Genomic DNA, 24815 nt, shown 5'->3' with positions numbered 1-24815 from the left:
AACGATGGTAGAAACAAAGATGGAACAAGCGGGGCTCCACGCACCCCTACGTGAACTATGTAATGTTGCGTGTACGGATTTAGGTCAATTTCTTGGATGTTACTATGAATTAGGCGTTATGCGTTTTCCGATTCAGTGTTTTTCATTAGGCGTTTTTCAAATATCGTATAAGGATTTGCACTGTCAGCTCAGGATACGACCGGGAACATGACGAACCATGCTGGAATCTGAACGTCATATTTATTGTATTTTCACGGGTTATTCGCGGAATTCGTATGGAACCACGACTTATAGATAACTCGTAGAAATACGACTTACACGTGACTCGTACATCACGTAAGTCGTAGAAAAATCGTCAGTCCCGAGGGCTACAACTAATGCGGCATTGACTTTAATACCTAGTGCTGATTACATCCCATTGCCATCTTTCATTCCAGGTTTGCTCGAGGAAATTCCAAATCCAGACAAATTTCTCCAAGAGCTATTGACTTCCGTTTAAGCAGCGAAAGTGTGATGACCACAGCAATGATGTTTCAAATTGATTTCAGTTATACCTAAAATGACAAATAGACATTTAATTAATTGTAACTTCTTTAATATATGATAGCTTGAAGGTGTATGTCTGTTCCATGAATTTTAAATGAATACATGTGACATGTCCAAATGTGACATTTACCAATCATCTATCTAATGCATGAAATTATTTCGTGTTTTTAATTGATAATTGCTTCTATGTGTTAAATATCTATGCTCCATAAATAATCTGGAATATAAAGAGATTTTGTTTTCCTCTTCCTACTAGTGTTTGTCTTGATTAAAATATGTACCTCTTATCTAATTGAATCAGCCAAAATTAACTGGTGAAAAATACATAAGCTACCCCCTGTATCTAGATTGCTTAAAAATAGTTTTGTTGTTCAACACTATAATGTGTTTTAAGTTAATTAGCTCACCAGCAACTAATGCATTCACTTTTCACTTGTAAAAGGAATCAAGTTATGACGAGAACTAGCATTTTCAGAGCAGGCGCAGATTCAGATGGTAGCACCGTAGGCATGTGCTACCGTCGCAAAAAACGTGCTTTTTTTAATGCCCAAACTAGAAAAGGACACTTTTTTATAGGACGAAGTAGATAATTTTAAACAAGAGCACATTATTCTTCAAGATTTTGTCTTTATTACCTGGAAACTACATCTCAATGCTGTTAATTTGCTGGAAAGCACGTTGTGTCAGGACTTTAATTGCTTGGAAATTGCAGCAAAAAGCAGATTTTCAAAATTTCAGAATGGCCATTCAATTCTGTTCCGCATTAAAATCAATAAGACCAAGGGAAAAGATTTATCTGAGGTATTTGTTCCTGCCAGATCCAGTCGCTGTCTGTGCTACTTAAGATACTTATAATATTGGCTACTTAAGATACTTAAGATATTGACTGAGCTGGTAGTGTATTTTGACATATTTAACCCACAGAATGCATCATGAAGGCTGGCCACAGTGCTCCTTGGGGCTCTTGTTATAAGTTGTGCTACCCTCGACAGTGTACCTGGATCTGCGTCTGTGGTATTTTTGAATACCCGGTATGTGACTCATGATTAGGTTCTATTCTGATGCCTAGTTCTGATTCCCCATAGATGGCAAACTAGTGTCATATAAAATCAGAAATTGTGGTATTTCTTCAATTATCTACAGTGTACATGGATAAATGTTTACAGGCGCTGATCCAGGATTTCGTAGAAGGGGGTGCTGTCATTGTGAAAGCGCGAGCGGGACTCATACCGAGGGTGGGATCTTTTTAAATTTTGCCCCCGATATGCGTTTTGAGCCATCCATATACATTTTGAAATATCCTGGAGATGTCATATACAGGGAAACAAGGAGAAGCACAAACGGAAAAAGTATAGGTCTGTCATGGATCCCCAGGTCGTCTCAAAGCGCTAGCAAGACAGCCACAAATTAAATTTTAATTTTGATACCCGTATGTCAGGCAACAGCGTGAGAAAATGAATGAAATGGGCACGAAAAAATTAGCTAAGCGAAGATCGTTACAGATATCATCTGGTATGCCCTGCTGTACTGGAGATTGCACCTCAAATTACAAGACAGGTACCATCTATTGGGTCCTCTATTAGCCCAAATGACAACTGCTTCATCGTGAATTCTGAATGGCTTTCGGTCAAAATATCCACAACGTAGTATATTGAGCCCGCGCACATTTACGATTATTTTTGCGCGGAAAAATTGCATGCAAAAATATGAAACATGCGGTCGGCTCAGAAGTCACAGTGTACCTTTACGATAATACAATAAACCTAGATTTTGTATCTGGTCAAAGAGGGATCGTACAATGAATCACAAAGGCGTACGGCGGGCTTTAGATGCAGGAAGAATGTCGGCATCGGAAAATTAATGACTCTAAAGCTGGGGCACATCTTTATGACCATCGTATCGGCGTATGATAGAAGGGGGTGCTGCACCCGCAGAGCACCCCCCTGAAGTTTATTTGATTATAGTACCACTATTCTTCTAATTCCTTACGGTAAAATACCTCTATAGGATATTGCCATTGCCCTACTGAGACTAAGAATATCACCATGTCACTGATCCAGACGTCACCAGAACAATATCAAGGACTAATCTAGGGGCGTTTGGCGGATTAGAAACCAGGCCCATCCCCAGGGGTAAATTTGGTTTCAACTTGTTTTCTCATCTACTGACTGTCTGGCAGATCATTTCTTTTGAGCCTTTGGTGCTTACAGCCGCCAATCGCAGGCCCGTACTGAGGGGTAGGTAGCAAACAAACCCCCCAAAACTTTCCCTTCGATAGGTAAAAAAAATTTGGGTCAAGATTTATCAATATTTTTGTGACCGGACGATTTCCCTGGTTCTAATCGACGTCGAAGGGTCCTCGAATCACTTGTTGGAGTCCTGGGGAACTCTACATCAGAGGGCATACAGCTGGAGACAACCAGAGTTCCAAACTCACAAATGGATAAACAAACTGCAGCAACAGAATAAACGATATAAAATGTTTATTTAAGCAACACGGAAGTCGCCTGACAAGCAACAACCAAAGAATGACCAACTTCAAACATTTTACACATTTCATTAAAAACACCTTAAAGAGTTTCATAACTTTACACATATTGTTCTCTTACAAAAAACAGTTTTCTTACATACCTGCAGAAACAGAATAAACGATATAAAATGTTTATTTAAGCAACACGGAAGTCGCCTGACAAGCAACAACCAAAGAATGACACAGTTGCTGCGAGAAACTGCTTTTTACACCTCCTAAATACGTGGCAAGGCGGCAGCACCGTAGGATATACAACCGGAACGAACCAGCCCGGTTACATCCTCCCCTTGGCAGGGAAAATATCGACACTGATATTTTTTTAACCCTCTCCTCGCCACCAATCTTTAATTTCCAGTGAGATCCTAGATGGTAAAGGGGTGGGTTTTTGATTCCTAATGTCAAAATTCATTTTTGGTTTTTGGTAATGTTGCTAGTAATAGGGAATATCTTGTTTCATTCGAAAGGTCGAGCTCATAAAAAATGAAAAATATGAAAATAATAACAATTTCTATTTGAATTAGTAGCGAAACTCATATAAAATGAAAAATAATTCTCGCACACTCGAATTTATTTTTCATTTTATATGAGTTTCACTCCTAATTCAAATAGAAATTATTATTATTTTCATATTTTTCATTTTTTACTCACTAGCCCTTTCAACCTTTGATATGAAACAAGATTTTTCCCTATTACTCTTAAAATATTCATATATATGAATAAAATATAAATGAATAACTTCTAAAATCAATTTTAATAAAAAATTTAGTATTAAAATGGAAGCAAATAAGTACTACTGTCCAACATGTAATATCAATATAGATAAATCCCAAAAAGCAAGACACAATAAAACTAAAACACATTTAGAGAATAAATTGAAACTAGAATATAAAGATGATATATTAGAAACTAAATTAGATGAATTAAAGAATGAAAAAGAAACATACAAATGTGATACATGTAATCAATCATTCAGTGATAAAAGATATTATAAAGAACATTTAAAATCTAAAAGTCATATTAGAAATAAGAATAATGATATTTTAGGTGAAGATTATTTTGATGAAGATAATGATAAGAAACAGAAGACAATTAAAAGAATAAGAAATAAATTAAACAATAAAAGACCATACATGGAAGATGTAAGAAATTATATTAATTCATTAGATAATAAAAAAGATATAGAGATAACCGAAGCATTTAAAAGTGATATTGGTCCAGCAGCTATTGAGTTTAAATTTCATAAAGGAAAAACATTAGAAGAAAATAAAAAACATTTAGAAAATATGAAAGAAATAATAAAAATAATTACAGATGTTTAATATCCTAAAATTAGTATATTAATTTATAGTAATTAAGTTTATAAAATCTGAAGATAAACCAATATATAATATAAATTCTCATTCACAACATATTATATCTAAACAACATATAGATGATAAATTAGATAAATGTTATAATGAAGTAACAACTAAGATAGGAGAGAAATATTTTGAAGGATCAGGTTTAATATTTGATGAAATAATATTTATGACTTTACATGTTTATAACACAAAATATAATAAGTTAACTAAATCAAAACCAATTGATGAAAATAATGTATTATATTATAAAGAACCAGATATTGAAGCATGGAGTTATATTAAACTACCATTTAAACTAATGCTGTAATAAATGTACAAAATTTTGATGATAAATGTTTTCTATGGGCTATAATAAGTTGTTTACATCCAACAGAAGATATTACACATAGTTTTAGATTAATTCATTATAAACCATTTGAAAATAATTATAAGATAGATAAGTATCCTGTTATAATTAAAAACATCCCAAAAATAGAAAGAGATAATAATTTAAGAATAAATGTATTTGAGTTAATCAAATTACCAAATACAAAAGGTAACAATATAAAACATTATACATTAGAACCTTTATACCTATCAAAAGATTACGATTCAAACGATGTTATAGATATATTATATTATGAAAATCATTATATGTGGATTAAAAGAATTGATTTATTTTAAATCAGAAAATGATTTTGATAATAAAATATATCTTTGTAGAAAATGTTTACATAGATTCAGTAATGAAAGTGCATTATTAAATCATAAACAATTATGTGAAAATCATGATTATTGTAAATTAGTTTTACCAAATGAAAAAGATAAAATATTGGAATTCAAAAAATATGATTACAAAAATAAAGTTCCATTTGTTATATATGGAGATTTTGAATCATTAAATAAAGAATTAACTGATCAAGATAGAAAAGAAATATATTATAAGAGAAAGAAATTAAATTCTAATGAAAATGATTATTCTGAAGAACCACCAAAAACAAATACTATTAAAAAGATTCATCAATCAGCTGCGGCTTTCGGGTTATATATTAAATCTGATTATCCAGAACTAATTGAAAGTGAATATCATAATTATAGAAATGAAAATGTTATAAATCATTTTTGTGACTTATTAATTGAATATGAAATAAGATTTAGTAAATTATTGAATACAAATATAGAAATTATAATGACAGAAGAAGATAAAGAAGAATTTGCGTTTGCAGATAAATGTTATTATTGTGAAAAGATATTTAATTATAAAGATAAAATATAGCTGCATAGCAGCGATAACGGGTTTCTGCCTAACTTTCATATGTCGCACTGGCGAATGACGAACTACTTACTAGCAACCTGGCGGATTGTCACTAGCTATGAGTGGAATCCTCAATTGCCACAGCAGCACTGCAGGAACCCCATTGTACTGTGGCAGTCGCCATGCCATCAAGCTCAAATCCTTGCCAGGGACAATGTAGTAAATGACATCAGAACTTGGCCAAGCATATGGGGATAAGCACCAAATTTGGAAACAATAATTATACACAACACATATCATCATACCATCCACCTTTTATTTATATTTCATCCCACAACATTGATTACAAACATTTCTGAATACTATCTCACTGCACAATACAAAATACATACATCGCCACAAATGATTGCTACATGATCAATTACCATTTCCTATATATTCAATACAATCCTTCATACAGTTCCATACATAATCATTCATAAGACTGTACATATGTGTTTAGTAATATTAATGGTGGTAATATATGTACAGTGTTATCACATCAAAACCTATGGCAACAACGCATCAATATCCCCCAGCATGAAATAATACTCATTTTGTACACTGTACATAGCTGTTACATTCCAACACATCCATTCCACACAGTGACTGCTTCATCCCCATGACAGCTAGATATATACATCCACCACCATATCTTACTGTTACATTGCTACATATCAATCACAATGTCAAATATCATTCATGCCCCATTACAACTATCTACATACTTTCCCCAGCTTATACCACTGTTACTTAACAACATATCAATTCCAAATACACACTGTTTCATTCCCTAGAAACTAGGTACATCAATTTACCCATTTACTATTGTCACACAATCTTCAAAAACACTAAAATATAAACCCTGTCACTCATAAATGAATTCACATAAAGGTCACATAAAATTAAAATCATAACTACACATGCCTGTATATACAAAACCCCACTATTGTAACACACCTGACCCTCCTATATACATCCACATAGATGTTTCCACATATCGAAATCAAAACATACACTACATACACACCACTACACAACACCCTGCTTCATTAATACGCGTCACCCTCTGACATATATTCGCAGAGGAGACTCTACAGAACGAAATATTATAACCTCCCATACACATTTACACAACCCAGTACCATAACCTCCTACACATGTGTCATGATAAGCAAACAACATCGAAATTCAAATGTGTACAAGTGGACAGAATTAAACAACATAAACCTATTACCAACTTGTGACATTATCATATTATAACATTACAAAACCCATCCAAATAGGAGACTCTGATAATCGAAACATTTACTGCATTTGCACCAGCACACAACTCCCCTATAAACAAATCTGCCTGAATAACCATAAAAGCGATAACATTAAAAACCTCATTTTCTAATGAGTAAATACAGTTTATAAACTGTATTTACTCATTAGTTTTTTCAGTATTTTGTCGCTTGCCACACCAAGAGCAAATACATTCCTCAGATTGTTTCACACATGACACAACTTCATAGTGTACACCTCTGCAATTTTTCAAATAAATGTTGCCATTTAATTCACACACACGATTTGGTGCACTGAAAGTAGAACCAGCGAATCGTAACCAACCATTGCCTACAAATGTATATATATCAGCATGCAGTAAATCAGCTGTTGCAAGAATTTCAACCTCTGTCACCCAAGTACCTGTATATTTCATACGGGATTCATCAATATACTCATTTATAGTAAGTTGTGGATTTCTCAGATGTGGTTGGAATTTGTCGGAATTCTGCCGCATGTGCTTTAAAACTTCGGTGCGTATAGCCCGATGATATTGCTCAGTTCCACAGATTGAATATGAAATTGCCCGAAAAAAACAGCTTCCATCGCCTTTAATTTTCTGCGTATTACATGGAGAGTAGAGTTGTCCATCATATTTGGGCATACATTCATATCCGAGAGTTGAGGGTCGACAATGAATACCTAGAATAGAGCATAATGTTTTGCACTGACCTTTTTCTAGTGGGTTGTAAATTAAATCATCATGCTGCACGGATTCACTAGTAACAATTACATCGCATTCATCTACTTTTGGGTTTGTATAGGGCAGTTCATCTTCACTACTTGTTTGTTGGTAGTTTGGAGAGTATGTAGTCGTTGCTTCGATAATGCTATTCTCTACAGTAGTTTCAATTTCATGGTTGATAGAAGCCACTGTAATTTCATACTGTATTGGTTGCCTCTGATTCATTGAAGCTGCAAGATTCTGACAATGTTTGACAATACAATTAACACAAGAGTACCTTACTAATACAGCATGTCCATCAGCGGTCATCATTCCTGATGCATCTCTCGAATGTGAATCAAATACCCAGTACATGTCATCCTGTTTTAAAACACAAAATGTATTTCCAGCAAATGTTATAAAGCATGTGTCGTAATTAAGCAGATTATTGTGCAAACATTCATGTAGTTCACTGATAATTCCAAAATTTCCAGCTCTCATTTCATCAGATAATTCAGATATAGCAACTTGAGGGGATCCAACAGTCACATTATAAATGGAATTTCCAATCTCAACAGCAGTTGGTAGCTCACTGATCAATAAATACATATTTGTTATTGTATTCATATTAGTCAATGTTGCGTATAAATCATTTCCAATATTCAATACTGAATCAATATCATGAGGCATCCAGTTTATTACAGCTTTATTTGATGCATGAATCATTGCAGCTAATGCATTTGTTACATTGCTTACCTGAATGAATATCGTATTTTGGATGACCCTGGTGGAAATTTCCATGAATTGATGAACATCTCATATTCTCAGCACTTAAACATGACTCACTGTTACCAAAATTGCCATCACAATCTCTACACGAAATCATACTCGAAATTGGTTGAATAGATGAGTCAGCTTTCATTTTCGATGAGGTTTCATGTATATTGTGACCAGCGTTATCATGTTGAATCTTATCACAGTTGTCAAGTGTAATCTTTTCACAGATTCCATATATAGCCTTATCATAGTTGCCTTGTTTAGTCTTATCATAGTTGTCATGCATAATCGTATCACAGTTGTCATGATTGAAGTCACAAAAAACTGATTTCACTTCAATTGTCTCAACTTTGTTTTTTGTCATATCTTCATTCGAATTAGTTCCACAATTTTGATTCATAGTCTGATCATAGATCTCATTAATATTCATTTCATGTTTTTCAGTCATTTTCATTTCATCTTTTTCATTTGTTTTCAAATCATAGTTTCCATTCATATGCATTTCATATTTTTCATTCATTTTCATTCCATGTTTTTCAGTCATTTTCATTTCATCTTTTTCATTTGCATTCAATTCATAGTTCTCATTAGTTTTTGGTTCAAAGTTTTCATTGATTTTCACTTCATACTTCTTGTTTTGATTGTTATCAGAGTTTTCTTTTTGCGTTTCGTTAAAGTTTTCATTTTGAGCGTTTTTTAGGTTTTCATTTAAGATTTCATTTTCAACTCTTCTGTAGTCTTCATCTTGAGATTTTTCATAATTTTTTTCCATTGATCCTTTTTTCATCTCTCTGTTTTGTCCAGTTAGGGCTGAGGGAACTCCAACCACCTCCACCTTCTGAAAATAGAAAAAAAATTCATTCACTATACGTTCGTAGAATTTTCTAATGAGTTCAATTCAATTCAATAGCTTATAATTATCTCAACAAGAACCAGGGATGATACGACACTGGTCAGTTACACACCCTCTAAGCAACTGGTTTATGATTTACTGATATGGTTTTTTCTGATAAAATACCAAAATCAGGCACCAAAATATTGCGCAGCTAACACATGTGATGAACAGTTTAATGAATTTTTTACTCGGAAAAAAGGCCTACATACTTCTTACTAGAAGATTAACATTTGCCTATGAAAAGAGGGTCTTACCTTCTTCGGCTGAAAGCTACCAGCTCTTCTTTTCCTTTTAGGCATGATGAGTAATGTACTGATCAATATCCTATTTCAAGTATCAACAAGTATCAAGTATGTGACCTATCACAAAAGAAACATTATCACAGCATTATTAATCAGCCTGTAGGAACTTTCTCTAAAATTTCGAAACAATAGGTGACACCTGCTACAAATAGGTATGGTGTGTTGAACAAGCAGCCTGTCAGCTGTGATAGCTCCGCTGGGTTTGGTTGATGGCAAGATTGGAAGAAAATTGAATAAAATGTGTTGAAAACAATGCATCAAAAATGTCTCCAAAACTAAACAAATTAACTGGATTTTGTTTGCAAACTTTTGGAATAAACCCTATAACCCACATAGGCTAGACGTAGTATCCTGAACAAATGTGCAACGACGAGTATTAAAACAGGCAGTGAACACTATTATGGTTCGCCCGATTACCGATTGGTGGCTCATTTTAAGATGGGTTGAAACAAAAATAAAAGGGTGGTCTTCCCTCTGAAACCTGTTGTTGCGGGGAATACCTGCATGATGAGTCTTGTTTAAAAAAATAAATAAATAGGAAATTGAATAATTGGTCGTCAGGTTCCGTTTTAGAAAAGGAATGATGCCAATACAAATATCAACAAATTCAAGTTCTGGAATTACTCGTATGATGGCACTAGTCAGAACCGGAAATTGGAACCTAAATCCACCTTGTTTTGTTGATTTGCAATAAAGATCTCTCGCTTCAAGTTTTTAATGAGCATTTTTTTTCACTAAATTTGTGATTTTTGGAAAATTTTTGACGTTTTGTCCAATCTAACAGATTTCCAGGATATCATACTTAAAGGATTAAACGTGATGATGTATGTACGTAAAATACACTTACTAAAAAGGAAGTGCATATTTAACCTGGATCCGGTCACCGACTTCTGAACGCTATTTTGCCAAATCCAATTATTATGTAACAATTAAATCATTTTATTGGGTTTAGGGTAAGGGTTTGGATAGGGTTAGTGTCAAGAGGGTGAGAAGAGGGTCCACAGGGTTCGATTTCACAAGTAGGGATAGGGTTAGGGTTAGGTGAGGCTAAATGTAGCTAAAACATTCGGATGGTTTTCAATGAGCTCTGTGATCTAATAGGAAGACGCTAGGCTAGTAATTCACTGGTCCGGGTAAACTCTGTTCTCCACACTTCCTTCCAATTATCTAAGCCGCGCACCTCTTTGCGCATGTGCGTAGTAAATCAGCCAATTTAGAGACAATATTTTGCAAAATAGCGTTCAGAAGTCAGTGACCAGATCCAGTAAAATAACTACTGCCTACTAAAAAATTGAGAGGCCAGATTTTTATTGCAAATAAACTAGAACATGGCAGATTTAGGTACCAATATCCAGTTCTAACTAGCGCCATCAGTCGAGAAATTCAAGAACCTGACATTGTCGATTTCCCCAATAATTAGGCAGGCACAATTAGGCCTATGGGCCTAGGTAGATTGAATATACAAACAGTAGACTTAAGCTTGAATCAGATCCAGAAAGCAGGATACATTTTTACACTCCCAAATGGTCTGACATGAGTGGGCGGAGTGTACTGTAATTTATGTATAATAGGCCTTCAATTTGAAATTAGCTGACATACGATTTCAATTAAGATATTTCTGTGTTCATTAAAATTGGCAGTCCCTTCTTATAGTATTTATTCACATTCACGAAAACCTGATGACTTGTTCGCATTCAGCAGAATCGGGTGGCTTAATCATAAGTCACAGGGTCAGGGAGATGGAGTGCTCCCTGCTCTCGCACACAGACACACACACACTAGTGCAGTTCAAATCCCATTATTCAATATTTAAGCTGCTGTCTATATAGGCCTAAATATTTTCTACCCATACCACAAACACTATTATTAAATCATACGCATTGGGTCAACCTTAACACCTAGCCCAAATTTGGCCTTTTAAAAGCTACTTCTATGCGTAAGTCATGCGGGATTCGATATCGATCTCACACCAACCAGACCCGACTGCTACCACAACACGCGGATCAAGACGAATTCCGGTCGGCTTTTAATACCAGTCGTCAGATTACGTGGAAAAATACATCATATTAGGCCTAACCGTTATATATACATACCTCTCTGAAGATTGGTCACAGAAACACACAACAAAGTCGTAAAAATGCAAGTAACGTAGAGTGGCGTCGCACGTTGTAAAATAAAGAAAATGGCGTCCGAGCTAAATTGACGCATGCGCACGAAATCTGAAAACATTGAATGGATGTCGTAGGTCGAACCCCGATTTATAAATCCGAATCCGTGATTTATTTTGAAGCTCAAGGTCGTCGGGTAATTTGCAGGCTTTTCACGATGTACATTTATCAATGGATGATGATTCTTGCGACATTCTTATTTCCTGTTTAGACCAAATAATTACGCGGGATTAATTCATAATCAATTATAATACGCAAATTGGAAATGGTCAGGCGCTGAGTTATATTTCTTTCATAATTGAAAATTAGGTTTATAAGCTGCTAGTAGTCGAATCTGAGAGGAGTTACATTTTATGAAAAATTTTTGGCTGGAAAGGGGAAAATTAATAATAATAATAATAATAATAATAATAATAATAATAATCAACAGAATTACAAGAGGGTTTCTGCGAAAGCAGCAGAAACCCTAAAAAGTAAGAGACCATAATCATTTGAATGGAAAGTTTAGGGGTGCTGCGCATGAGAATTGTAACTTACAAGCTAAGAAAATTAACTTTGTACCAGTTATATTTCATAATCTATCAGGATATGACGCACATTTATTTATCAAACAGTTATGCCATAAAATAGAAGAAATTAATAATGAAATAGACAGATTAAATTCAAATAGATCAAAAGATAAAATACCAACTTATAAATTTAGAATGTTAGCTAAAACATCTGAGAATTATATATCATTCCAATTTGGGTGTTTAAGATTTATAGATTCATATAGATTTTTAAATAGTTCATTAGATAACTTATCAAAATCATTAGTTGATGATGAATTAAAGATATTAAAAGAATATTACCCAAATAATGATGATTTTCAATTAATGAGATATAAAGGAGCAATTCCATATTCTTTCTATAAAAATCATAATGATTTTAACATAACTGAATTATTGAAAGAACAATTCTATGATGAATTAAAAAATGAATATGTTAAAGATGAAGTCTATAATAGAACATTGAATATTTGGAATCATTTCAAAATAGAAAATCATGGGCAATTAGTAGATATATATTTAAAATCAGATGTATTATTATTAACCGATATATTCGAAAGGTTTAGAGATGTAAACCTAAAATATTTTAACATTAATCCATGTCATTGTTATTCATCACCAGTATTAACATGGGATTGTGGATTAAAATTTACAGATATAAAAATGGATTTGTTAACAAATATAGATCAATTACTATTATTTGAAAAATCTATAAGAGGAGGAGTTTCAGGTGTATTAGGTGATAGATATTTCAATGTAAATGATAACCCTGGATAAGTTATTATATATAGATGCAAATAATTTGTATGGTTGGGCAATGATGGAACCACAACCTTATGGAGTATTTGAATTAACTGAAGTTTTACAGAATGAAAATAATGATAAATTTGATTGGAAGAAAAGAATTCTAGATATTGCAGATGATTCAGATACTGGTTACTTCTTTGTTGTAGATTTAGAATATCCTGAAGATAAAAAATTTAAATCTAGAAATCTAGCATACTGCCCCGAACATAAAACTGTAACACATGAAGAATTATCAAATTATCAAAAAAGAATTAAACCTGAAAATCATATTCATACAGAAAAGTTAATGGTAACTCAGGAAGATAAATATAATTATGTAGTACATTATAGAATGTTAAAGTTTTATCTAAAACAAGGAATGATCCTAAAAAAAGTACATAGATATATTTCATTCAGTCAATCTAAGTGGTTAGAAAAATATATAGATTTTAACACCAAACAGAGAACTGAAGCTAAAACTGATTTCGAGAAAGATTTCTTCAAACTAATGAATAATGCATTCTATGGTAAGACTTGTGAAAATATTAGAAATAGAAATGATATTGAGTTAGTCAGTAATGGTAAAAGAATTAGACATTTACAATCATATCCTAAGTTCATTGGTAACAGAATATTTGATGAAAATTTAGCTGCAGTTAAGATGAGAAGAACATCAATGAAATTTAATAAACCAATCTATGTTGGCGCATCAGTTTTAGAATTATCAAAATATCTAATGTATGAATTCTATTATAATGTATTACAACCACTTTTGGAGAAAAACATATAGAAATATTATATTTTGATACCGACAGTTACATATTAAAGATAAAAACTGATAACATAACTGATGATTTAAAAACATTAAAACATCATTTTGATTTCAGTAATTATCCTAAAGATCATGAATTGTTTAGCAATGATAATAAAAAAGTTCCCGGTAAATTCAAAGATGAATTAGGTGGCGAAGAAATGATAGAGTTCATAGGTATTAGATCTAAAATGTATTCATATAAAACTAAAGAACATGAAGCTAAAAAGTTAAAAGGAATAACCAAAAGTGTAGTAGAAAAGAATATTCATTTCAAAGATTACATCAATTGTATATTCAATGAAGAAGTTAGAAAACATAAAATGAGATGTTTAAGATCTGAAGATCATGAAATGTTTATTGAAGAAATTGAAAAGATAAGTCTAAACCCATTTGATGATAAAAGATATATTTTAGATGATGGAATTCATACAGTTGCTTATGGTTGTAATTTAGATGAATACTTAAAATTTAAAAGAGAAGAAACAAAAGAGAACGAGATAATGAAAAGAATTCTAACGTGTTAATCAAATTTTAATAAAAATATGTATAATAAATGGAGAGTAAACAAGCACACAGTGAATTCTTAAATAGAATAAAAGATACTTCAAATGTAAAATCTGTAGATTATAAATTTAAGAAGTTAACAGAATTAACAATCCATAAGAAATATCTAATTACAAATATTGATACAGTTACTAACAAATATGGAGATAAATTAGTTATACACTTAGAATATGAAGGATTAAAAGGAAATACACATAAATTCAGAACATATTTACCGGATAGATTTCATAGATTATCAAGTGAAGATTTAGAAGAATTATGTTCTGGTGATTTCTATTTCGTATACAAAGGTAAGAATGAAAAAGGGCACCATGAAATAGATTTCGAATAAGAAAATATGTAAAATAAATGGTAGAATTAAAAGAATACAGAATATTTGTTGATTCTAGAAGGCTTACAAATTATAAATCACATAATTTACTAGTACAATTAGATAGAGAATTCAAGAATTGTGTTGATTTAAAATTAGTTAATATAAGTTTATGTAATTCTTTTCATAATATATCGAATAAAAGTCTTGATCATTTAGCTTTAAAAATTATGTTAGAAATTTGAATAAATGGTTTCATCTTTATCTAAAACCAGGATTATATAATTTAGAAACATTAGCGCAAGAAATTAATAAAAGAGCTCGTTTAAAAATGGGCTCAGCTGCTCGATTTGAAATTAAATTTATCAAAAGTGATAGTTCGAATAAAATAAGAATAAAGTTAACTAATGAACAACATAGATTTCTAGTAAGAAAACCTTTAGATAAACTGTTTGGAATACTTCCGGATAGACATTATTCAAGTATTGAAACTTATACAAATATAATGACTTTTACACACTTTTATATTTATTGCAATTAAATTAATCCTACAAAAACATTTGAAGCAACTAAAGATATAACTTGTAATTCTAGTATATTAAATATTTTACCATTTAAAATGTTAAACAATTTGGAACGCAAATAAATTATAATTTAACAGAATGTGATTTCAAACCTTGCATTCCTAAATTTAATAATTTTAAATTAGAAATAAGAAATCATAATGGATATTTAATTGATTTAAATAATTTCCCTGTAATTTATGAATTAGTTATAAGATGTAAAGAGTAATTTTTTCACTATATAAATGAATATAACGGTCGGACCGAGCATATGTTTTGGATTTGATTTTAAACGTGAGAAAGAAATGAAATTTAACGTTAATGATGTAATTACACATATTAAAAATATTGCATTTTCTAATGAAACAACATTTGAGTATGAAAAAACAATAGATAAAGAAACTTTAAATGTAGAAAAGATTACTAATTTAATTAGAGAATCTTTAAGATTTTATGAATTAGATGAAGATTTTATCATCGATGATATTAAAAAAATAATAATTGAAATATATACAAATGAAACTAGTAATGAAATAAATGTCGAATTAATCATAAATAAGATAACTAAATATTTTGATGATAGTAATTTTTTGATAAATAAATGAGTGATAATAAGTGGATAATAACTGGATTATATAATGGAGCATTACTATCAGTTGGAACTGTTGGTTATTCAATGGTATTAAAAAAAGTATTTAAAATGGGAAGTGTTAATGTTGATAGATTTGATATAAATAATATTTTAAAATTAACATTAGCAGTTATTTTATCTAATTTAACTATTGATTATTTGGAAAAACAAAAATATATTCCTCCCATATAAATGCATAATTTTTTTGCTAAATAAATGGCTTCTGCAATTATAACTATTATAGGATCGGCAATTGTTAACGCTTTGGCATTTACTGGTGGTGGATATTTATTTAAACATATTGATAAAAATAGTTCATTAGGAGAACAAAGAAGACATAACTTAGCGTTAGAGAAATACAATAAAGCTGCAGAAGAATATAGAGAAAAGAGACAAAACTATATGGATTACATCAATAAAGAATTATATGATCAGAAGATTTCACATTGAGATTTTCAATCAGTTGATGATGCAATGAGTTTATATAATGCGGTAACAAATAAAGAAAAATTACATCTATACAAACCTAAATTATCAGATTAATATACCCCAAGTAATGAACAGAAGAAATATGAAATAATATGGATTTTAGGCGGAACTGTTATTGTTATATTTGTTGCTTATAAATTTACTAATTAGTAATTTTTTTTCTAAATAAATGGAAGATAAAGTTGATAGTATTGATATTATTCCTCATGATATAAATAAAACTAAATTAAAAATATATTTAGAAAAACAAATATTAGAATTTGAAAGTGACTTAAAGATAAAAAAGAAAAAATATCTAAAAAGTAAAATTGTATATTATCTTATTACCAGTGGTTCGGTTACAATTAGTTCTGTAATAACATTTTTAGCAATATTCAGTCCATTAACACCTTTAGCTATATCAATTGGTGTATTAGGATTAAGTTCAAGTGTTTTAACTGGTATAAGTTCAAAATTAAATATAAAAAGTAATAAAGAAAAAATTAAAACTAATATAAAAGAAATTAATAAATTAAAGAATACACTAGATTATATAATAAGTTTAAATGGCCATATAACAGTTGAAGAACAAGATAAATTATTAAAAGAATTAATAAATTATTAATTTTTTAATTATATAAATGGTAGATAGTTTTCCAAAAGCTTTCCAATATAACAAATCAATTAAATATAATATTCCAGCAATAGATTTTAATAAAGATATTATATATAGAAATGAAGTTTTAGATTCATTAATTAATTTAGAAATTTATGTTACTGAAACTAATAATTTTAATGCAAAGATGGAAAATATATTTCATGTATATTTAATTGATTTTAAAAAATTGAAAGATGAAAAACAATGGTTATTAAAATCTAATATGAAGTATTGGCAGAACCAATTAAATTTTGCTGTTTATTGTGCAACAACAGGATGTGGGATAAGTTGGAATGATCATTTGAATAATTCTAAATATAAATTAATTCAAAGTTTATTTAGATTTCATACATACTTTCAAATCAGAATAATATTAAATGAATTAGAGTGTGCTTTACCAGGATCTAGATATTTTAAAGAATTAGATAATAATATTAATTTATCAAAGTTTTATAAAATTTGTAATGAATTTAATATAGATATAAATAATTCTGATTTTAGAACAAAAATTGGAACAATAAGATCACTTCCTTGCCCTAAAAAGATTGCAGAATATTGTGCACTTCCCATACCATCTAATAGTTTTTATAATATCTATAATAATAAATTAGGTTATGGTAAAATAGAAACTAAGGATTTAGAAACATTAAATTTCAATAAATTACCGAAATTTTATGATAATTTGAAACAAGAAAACAATAACGGTTGGGTTTATTTCATTTTAGAAAATAATGTTTTACTAAAGCTGGTATACAAAGAATAAATCAATCTATTAGAACTTATTTGATATGTATTCTAGGTGCACAAGTTGAAACAAGATCCCCAATAATTGGAAATTTGAATACATCATTTGATACACAGAAACAATTTAAAGTATTATTTGAAGATTCCCTTCATAATGATAAAAATAGATCGATTCCGGAAAACATTGTAAGATATCAAAATTATTAAGATAAATCACATATTAGATTAAATTATTGTATGGGCCCTAATCTATTGATTATTTCTAATGATTTAGTATTAAAGATGGGAAATATAATTGGTTATAATAATCTAATTAAAACTGCAACAATAAATAATTCATTTGGATTGAATGATATAAATAAAAAGATTATTACTGCTCCAAAATTAATGGAAGGTGAAAAAAATAAAAAACACATTCAATCAACAGAAACTAAAACTAATAATATTAAATTAAATAATGATTCTAAAATAAAAGATTACAATACATCAGAAAATATAAAAACTGATAATATTCAACATGAAATAGTTAAACTAAATGATGATAATAAATCCCATGAAAATACTAAATTAGCTATAACTTGTATAGGAATTGTAATCGGAGGAATATTATATTTTAAATTTTAATTTTTTTATTATGTAAATGGCAGAAGGCGGAGAAGATTATGAAATGGGAGAAATGGGAAATAATAATGAAGGATATATTGATGATGATTAAAATGATGCAGAAACTAATATTGATGATGGTAATGAATCAGCATATAATTCTAATTTAGCAGATAGTGGTTCTAAAGCCCCATCAACAGATGAATTTGATAGAAGAACTAGATCGAGAATACCTATTGAAAATGAAAATCCGCTGGGGATATATTTCTTCATTATCCATTCAATGTGGGGAATTAATTTTGGCCTTTATTGTCTTATGATTTCTATGTAAAGTTAGATACATTTCCAGTGTAGAGACCCTCCTAAAACCAATATCTGTTATGAAGCTAATAGGTATCTCTACCAGAAAATGTTAGTAATAAAAAGTTTGGACCTACGGGTGCAAGGTAGGACCCCCCAAAACCTGAGGTCAAGTTGAGGTCACGCAACCAAAAACGTCTTTGTATTGCACTTTAGAAGCCAGAATCTTATACAAATAAAATAGTAAATAGCTATTTTCTTTCATAATATCATAGGACAACAAGAAAACCATCCTGGGCAGTCATTTTATTCTTTGGGGGGTCCGAAATTTCAAAAAATCCTCAGGGTCTCAAAAAAGTGAAAATCGCTCAATTTTCGCTGATTTCGTAATCACTTCTCAGTTGTTTGGTTTCTTTGGGTTTCCTCAATGTTGATCCTCTGAATCCTCTAGATATCTCATTTCCTTGATATAAAACGTGTCAGGGAGTCATCTGGGGGTCATCTTGACCCCCCAGATGACCCAGGGTTTTCAGATAATTAGGCATTAATTTGAGAGTTTATTTAGTGATAAGATTGCATTTTGCAAGTTTGTTTAGTTAAAAGATTGATATGTTCTAAGCGATAATTGAGCTAGGTATGGTATATGTCGAAACAAGGAATATGGTCCAAAACCGCTGATACAACACTCACATTCCTGGTTGCCGACGACAACCAGTACATACTGCCTGTGTGTGTAGAGTATATACAATCGCTTGTGAGCTCTCTATAGAGCATAGTGGCTCTCTATAGAGCATACTGACTCAGTGTCAGCAGCCAGGCTTGACTACTTTGCCATCTATCGGGGGTAATAGGAACCGTCACTTGAGGCGTGACCACGACCTAGTCTCTTTGTTTAAGCTGTCACGTGAGGCGTGGTGACGCCAACTGAAGAGTTTTAAAGGAAAATTTAGAATATAATGAATATATTTATAATTTCAAACATGTATTTGAAGAATCTGGATATAATATAAATGCCAGAGGCGCCAGACTTTTAGTACAAGAATTAAAGTTTTTAGATGGTGAATATTATTATCGTTTGAAAGATGATTATTATATTGATATCTCTTATAAAAAACAAAACAAAATATTAGCAGAATCAACTTTGCTTAAGTTAGACCTATCTAGAATTAAAAGAATAAGAAATAGTAATGAACCAGAAGATGTAACACAAGAAGAAATTATTAAAAATGAAAGAGTATTTAAACAAAGAATTAATAAATTATTTGAAACAATCGATAATAATTTAGAACCAGAAACAACTTCTGAACAGAATATAACTTCCAAAACTAGTAGACCTAATTCAAGAGAAGTTCAAACTGAAAAACTTTTACCGAAGGGATTACTTGATGCAACAGATCAAGAATTAGAAGATTTAGATATATTTTCTGATAAAGCAATTAGAGAGATTATTAGTATAAGACATGCATCTGATAAAATTGCGCATGAAAAAGAAATAAGAGATTTTAAAATTAGATTTTTAGAAAAAGAATTAACTGATAAAAATAAAGAAATAGAACAATTAAAATTAGATAGAGATAATAAAGTTATTGATGAAATAGAATATAGGCAAAAAGAATTACGTTTAGAAAAAGAAAAAGATGATTTAGAATATAACATAGAATTACAAAAAGAAGAAATTAAATTATTATTAAAATCATATGATTATAATATTGATAGATTAAAAGATGATTTTAAAAGATATCTAATAAAACCAGATTCTAGAATATCATTGAAAGATAGAATAAAATTATTATTTAAGTTTGAAGGAATAACAATTCTTTCAATTCTAACGGCTGTAACTATGTTATTCACAACAATTGGTTTAGCAATATCAAATTCTTTGAAATCTACTCCTACTCCCAATAAACCAGATAAACCCCCGAATGATAATAATTCTATACAAGATAAAGTTAAGGATGGTTTAAAGAAATTAGCAAAATATTTATGGGAACTATCAAAGAAATCTGCTGCAGCTTTACCAGGAATTATTGCATCAATTGTTGGTTTTATATTGAAATCTGCAGGAAACATTATTAACTTTGCTGCTGAACATATTATTTTATTTTTAATTACAGTTGTAAGTGCAATTATTTTTGGGTTAGTGAATATGATAAAAAATAAATAATTAATTTTTTTGTTAAATAAATGAGTGGAAGTTACATAAATCCTTCTAAGAATCATAGAATATCTAATGCTATTAAAGCAGAAAGATCACATCATATAATTACTCATAACCCTTCTAATATTAATCCCGATGAAACTTTATATGTTAGAATCCCTCGATTAACACAAAATACTTTTTATGTTCCAAATAGTATTTATTTATCAGCCGATATAAAAGTAATCGGTAATAATAATAATTATGTTGTTGATAATGTTGGAAGATATTTGATTAAAAAATTAACTATAAAGATTGGTCCAGAAACAGTTTTCTCATTAGATGATTATAATTTATTCATGCATTATAAAGATTTATGGTTAACTAAAGAAAATAGAAATAATATGATATTTCAAGGAATCCAATCAGAAAACCAAAATAAATTAAGATCAGAAGCACATAATGCAATATTAACTAATGCTGTAGATAAATTTATAAAAAGTATATATGGAAGCAAATATAAAATTCCATTAGACTTTGAATTGATAAATAACAATGCACCTTTATATAAATACGCAATTCAAGAAGACGTTATATTCGAAATAACATTTGCTCCTGTTAATGAAATCGTAATATCTAGCGTTAATAAAGATATGAGTTATAAATTATCGAATATATGTTTGGAATATGACTGATAATAGTAACTGATGAAAATATTTCAAGTATAATTCAAACTTTATACAATCAAGGATTTTCATTATTATATGATTATATTGATAAATTTAAAACTGTAACTATTAATGCAAATGATGAAATTATTAATGAGAATATTAACTTACCAAGAAGATCTATTAAAGGTATATTAATATTTTTTACCATTGCAACATATACTAATGGCGCAATAAATGTTGATAATTATTATAATCCTGAAATAACAAAAGTAGAAATAACTATCGAAGGAATAGCAAATAAAATATTTTGTCAAGGAATGAGAATGATAGATCAATGGCCAGAAATTAGAAAACATTTTATGAATGAAAAAGTGAAATCATCTGAAAATTGTAATATTAATCAAATTGATTATTATACCGGTAATAAATATGCATTATGGTTAGATTTTAGAACAACAGAGGATAATTCATTACATGGTTCTAGAAAAAAACTACAAAACACTAAAGATGGAATACAATTATTCATGACAAAAAATAAAGGAATCAAAAATTTTAAAATGCACATTTATATTATATCTGACGCACAATTAAATATTGTAAATTCACAATTAGATAGTGTTATGTATTAAAATTTTAACTTTAATAAAAATATATATAATAAATGGAAGGAGGTAAAGTATATAAACATATTCCATACATCGATACACATGAAAATAATGATGGTTTATATTATGTAAAACCTTGTAATATAGCTTTGATATTTGATCCTATTTTCAAAATTTATAAAACTAAACTAATAGAAATCGATAATAATAAAAGTGAAGTTGTTGATAATTTAAGTAATGTAATTGATAATAATGTTATACCTTCTACATCTAATAATGTAATACCTTCTACATCTAATAATGTAATACCTACTACATCTAATAATGTAATACCTACTACATCTAATAATGTAATACCTGCTACATCTAATAATGTAATACCTTCTACATATAATAATGCAATAATATTAAATGCTAGTAAAAATAGAAATTATTGTGATTATTGTAAAGGTGAATTTTCAAACGCTCCATCAAATTGGAATAAACATATGAATACAAATTCACATATTACTAATGTTATAGAACGTGTTGGTTTAAGAGAATTTATAGAACACCCATTTAGATATGTTACAAAGTTTGTTTCAAATAAAAAAGTAAATGGTAAAGAATTATATGAAGATTTTTTATTAGCAACACCTAATAAAGATGAATTAGATTTAACCGATGCTAATGAAATATTAGGATCAAACACTGTAAATGAAATATTAGGAGCAAACACTAATAAAGATAATAATGAAAATACAGGAAAGCGCATTGATAATAAAGATAAATTTGATTGGAAGAATAAGCATAACAATGAAACAACTATTGATGATGCGGTAAAAATGGCGAAGAATAAGTATAAAAATAATGAAGAATTAGAAGAAGATACGGTAGAGAAATTGAATAGCTTGTTAGGGTCTGATAGTGAAAGTGATTCAGAAAGTAATTATCTAACACTCAAAAAGTAATAAAGGTTGAAAATTGTATAAAATAATAGTAAATAAAAAAGGGGGTTTTAAGTATTTAAGGTATCTAATAGGGTATCTAATAGGGTATCAGGTATTAGGGTATCTAATGGGGTATCAGGTATTAGGGTATCTAATACATAGATATATAAATAGTTATTTTATAAATTTATATTCATAGGGAAATTGTAGTCTCAGTAATAATTTTGAACCTTTATTATTCTTTAATTTATTCATATATTCATCATGTAATTCAGTTGGTATAATTTGATTTTCTTCCAATGATTGTTGCATAGATTTTCTATCTTTATTGTAGAATAAAACTAGAAATCTTATATTCTCCCTAAAGTCTTTAACAATTGAATTATATTTTTGATTTAAAACCCATATTGTTATCCCGAAATGTCTCCCAGAGAAAGCTAAATAACATAACTCACTTTCTCTCACTTTTGAATCATGTAAATTTGCGCAATCATCTACAATGAATAATGTATTTGATCCTTTATAAGTATCAATTGCTATTTTAATACAATTATCTAAATTTTCTTTTTCCTGTTTTAGGATTTAATATAATAAACTTTTTTATCTCAACTATATCTCTATTATATGTTTTATTCATTTCATAAGTAGGACAGAATAATATTATATTATCAAAATGATTCTTATAAATAGTTTCTAACAAATCTAATATGAAATGTGTTTTACCACAATTGGTTACTCCAGTAACTAACATATTATGCGGTTCAAATATAAATAAATCTTTATTCATTTATTCTTTTAATTTTACTAGATAAAATCCATTCATTAAATTTATCATCATATCCTTTATATTTCACCAAAGAATACTTTTTTCCTTTAAGAGTTTTTGTTTTCAATACTTTTTTATTTTATATTCTATTTCATCTGGGTTTGGTACAAGTGATAATTCTTGTTCATAGAAATAACCTAATATTTCTTCATCTTGTAAATCTTCCAATTTATAAACAAATGGTTTAGTTAATATTATCTTTTTTATCTTGAATATTTCTTCTGTAAAATTAGGGGTATAACCTTTATAAAATGTTTTTCTATATTTAGATATTCTTACATGTTGTCCAATCTTAAATTTAGGTTCGCCGAAATCATGTGTAACAAACGCTCCATATAAATTATTCCAAACTATTTCTGAATTATCTTCTTTTCTAGCTTGTATAGGTTTCATATTTATAGAACTATGTTTAGAATTATTATAACCTTTCACTAAATCATCTCACACATCGATATATTTATATGTTTCATTAGCAGGAAAATATTTCCACATTCCTAGTTTTCAATGTTTTATTAAATCTTTCTATAATAGATGCTTTTTTATCTGAATGTGTTGAAAAATAATCTACATCGTTATCAGATAATAGTTTTTTAAAATATTTGTTATAAAATTCCTTACCTTCATCAAATTGTATCTTATCTGGAATAGCTTCTTTAAATATAGATTTAAAAGCATTTGTCACTTCTATACCAGTTTTATTTTTGATTGGAATTGACCATGCGTATCGACTGAATATGTCTATAACATTCAGTATCCAGAAATATCCTTTGTTGTATTCTTCTAAGTTCTTCATGTCAATTAAATCAGCTTGCCATT

The 24815-nt window shown here is 29.6% G+C and overlaps 2 protein-coding genes across 8 annotated transcripts in view; one reads left to right on the top strand and one right to left on the bottom strand.

Annotated features, from left to right (window-relative positions):
* LOC141914604 (E3 ubiquitin-protein ligase UBR4-like) overlaps positions 1 to 907 on the top strand; it is a 36910-nt gene extending 36003 nt beyond the window's left edge. The window contains exon 16 of the mRNA XM_074805843.1: positions 438 to 907. Within this exon, the coding sequence (XP_074661944.1) occupies positions 438 to 499 (62 nt within the window). The 3' untranslated portion in view covers positions 500 to 907. The remainder of the gene's footprint in view (positions 1 to 437) is intronic.
* A 5040-nt stretch (positions 908 to 5947) lies between these two features.
* Positions 5948 to 11863, bottom strand: LOC141914606 (uncharacterized). 7 transcript variants are annotated; one of them, XR_012620859.1, is made up of 5 exons: positions 11768 to 11863; positions 9627 to 9731; positions 8457 to 9315; positions 7999 to 8081; positions 7634 to 7678 (listed from the first exon to the last, which is right to left on the bottom strand). XR_012620859.1 is itself a non-coding variant. In XM_074805845.1 (4 exons), the coding sequence occupies exons 2-4, from the start codon at positions 9669 to 9671 to the stop codon at positions 8077 to 8079; spliced, it is 909 nt and encodes a 302-aa protein (XP_074661946.1). In that variant the 5' UTR covers positions 9672 to 9731; positions 11768 to 11863; the 3' UTR covers positions 7946 to 8076. The 7 variants fall into 7 exon arrangements, 5 of the variants coding, with proteins under 5 accessions (XP_074661950.1, XP_074661945.1, XP_074661946.1 ...); XR_012620860.1 differs by lacking the exon at positions 7634 to 7678 and adding an exon at positions 7868 to 7909; XM_074805845.1 differs by lacking the exon at positions 7634 to 7678 and having other exon boundaries at positions 7946 to 8081.
* Positions 11864 to 24815: the final 12952 nt, after the last annotated feature.

Source organism: Tubulanus polymorphus, unplaced genomic scaffold (assembly GCF_964204645.1).
Source record: "Tubulanus polymorphus unplaced genomic scaffold, tnTubPoly1.2 scaffold_55, whole genome shotgun sequence".
In the NCBI taxonomy this organism is placed as follows: Eukaryota; Metazoa; Nemertea; class Palaeonemertea; order Tubulaniformes; family Tubulanidae; genus Tubulanus; species Tubulanus polymorphus.
Note: the sequence above shows the minus strand (reverse complement) of the source record. Positions and strands in the feature narration are given on the sequence as shown.

Coding starts and splice junctions, on each gene's coding strand:
- LOC141914606 (XM_074805844.1), bottom strand. CDS start 8,501: ATGGAAATTTCCACCAGGGTCATCCAAAATACGATATTCATTCAG. Junction 8,082..8,456: donor AAAATACGATATTCATTCAG/GTAAGCAATGTA, acceptor GTTTTAAAACAG/GATGACATGTACTGGGTATT.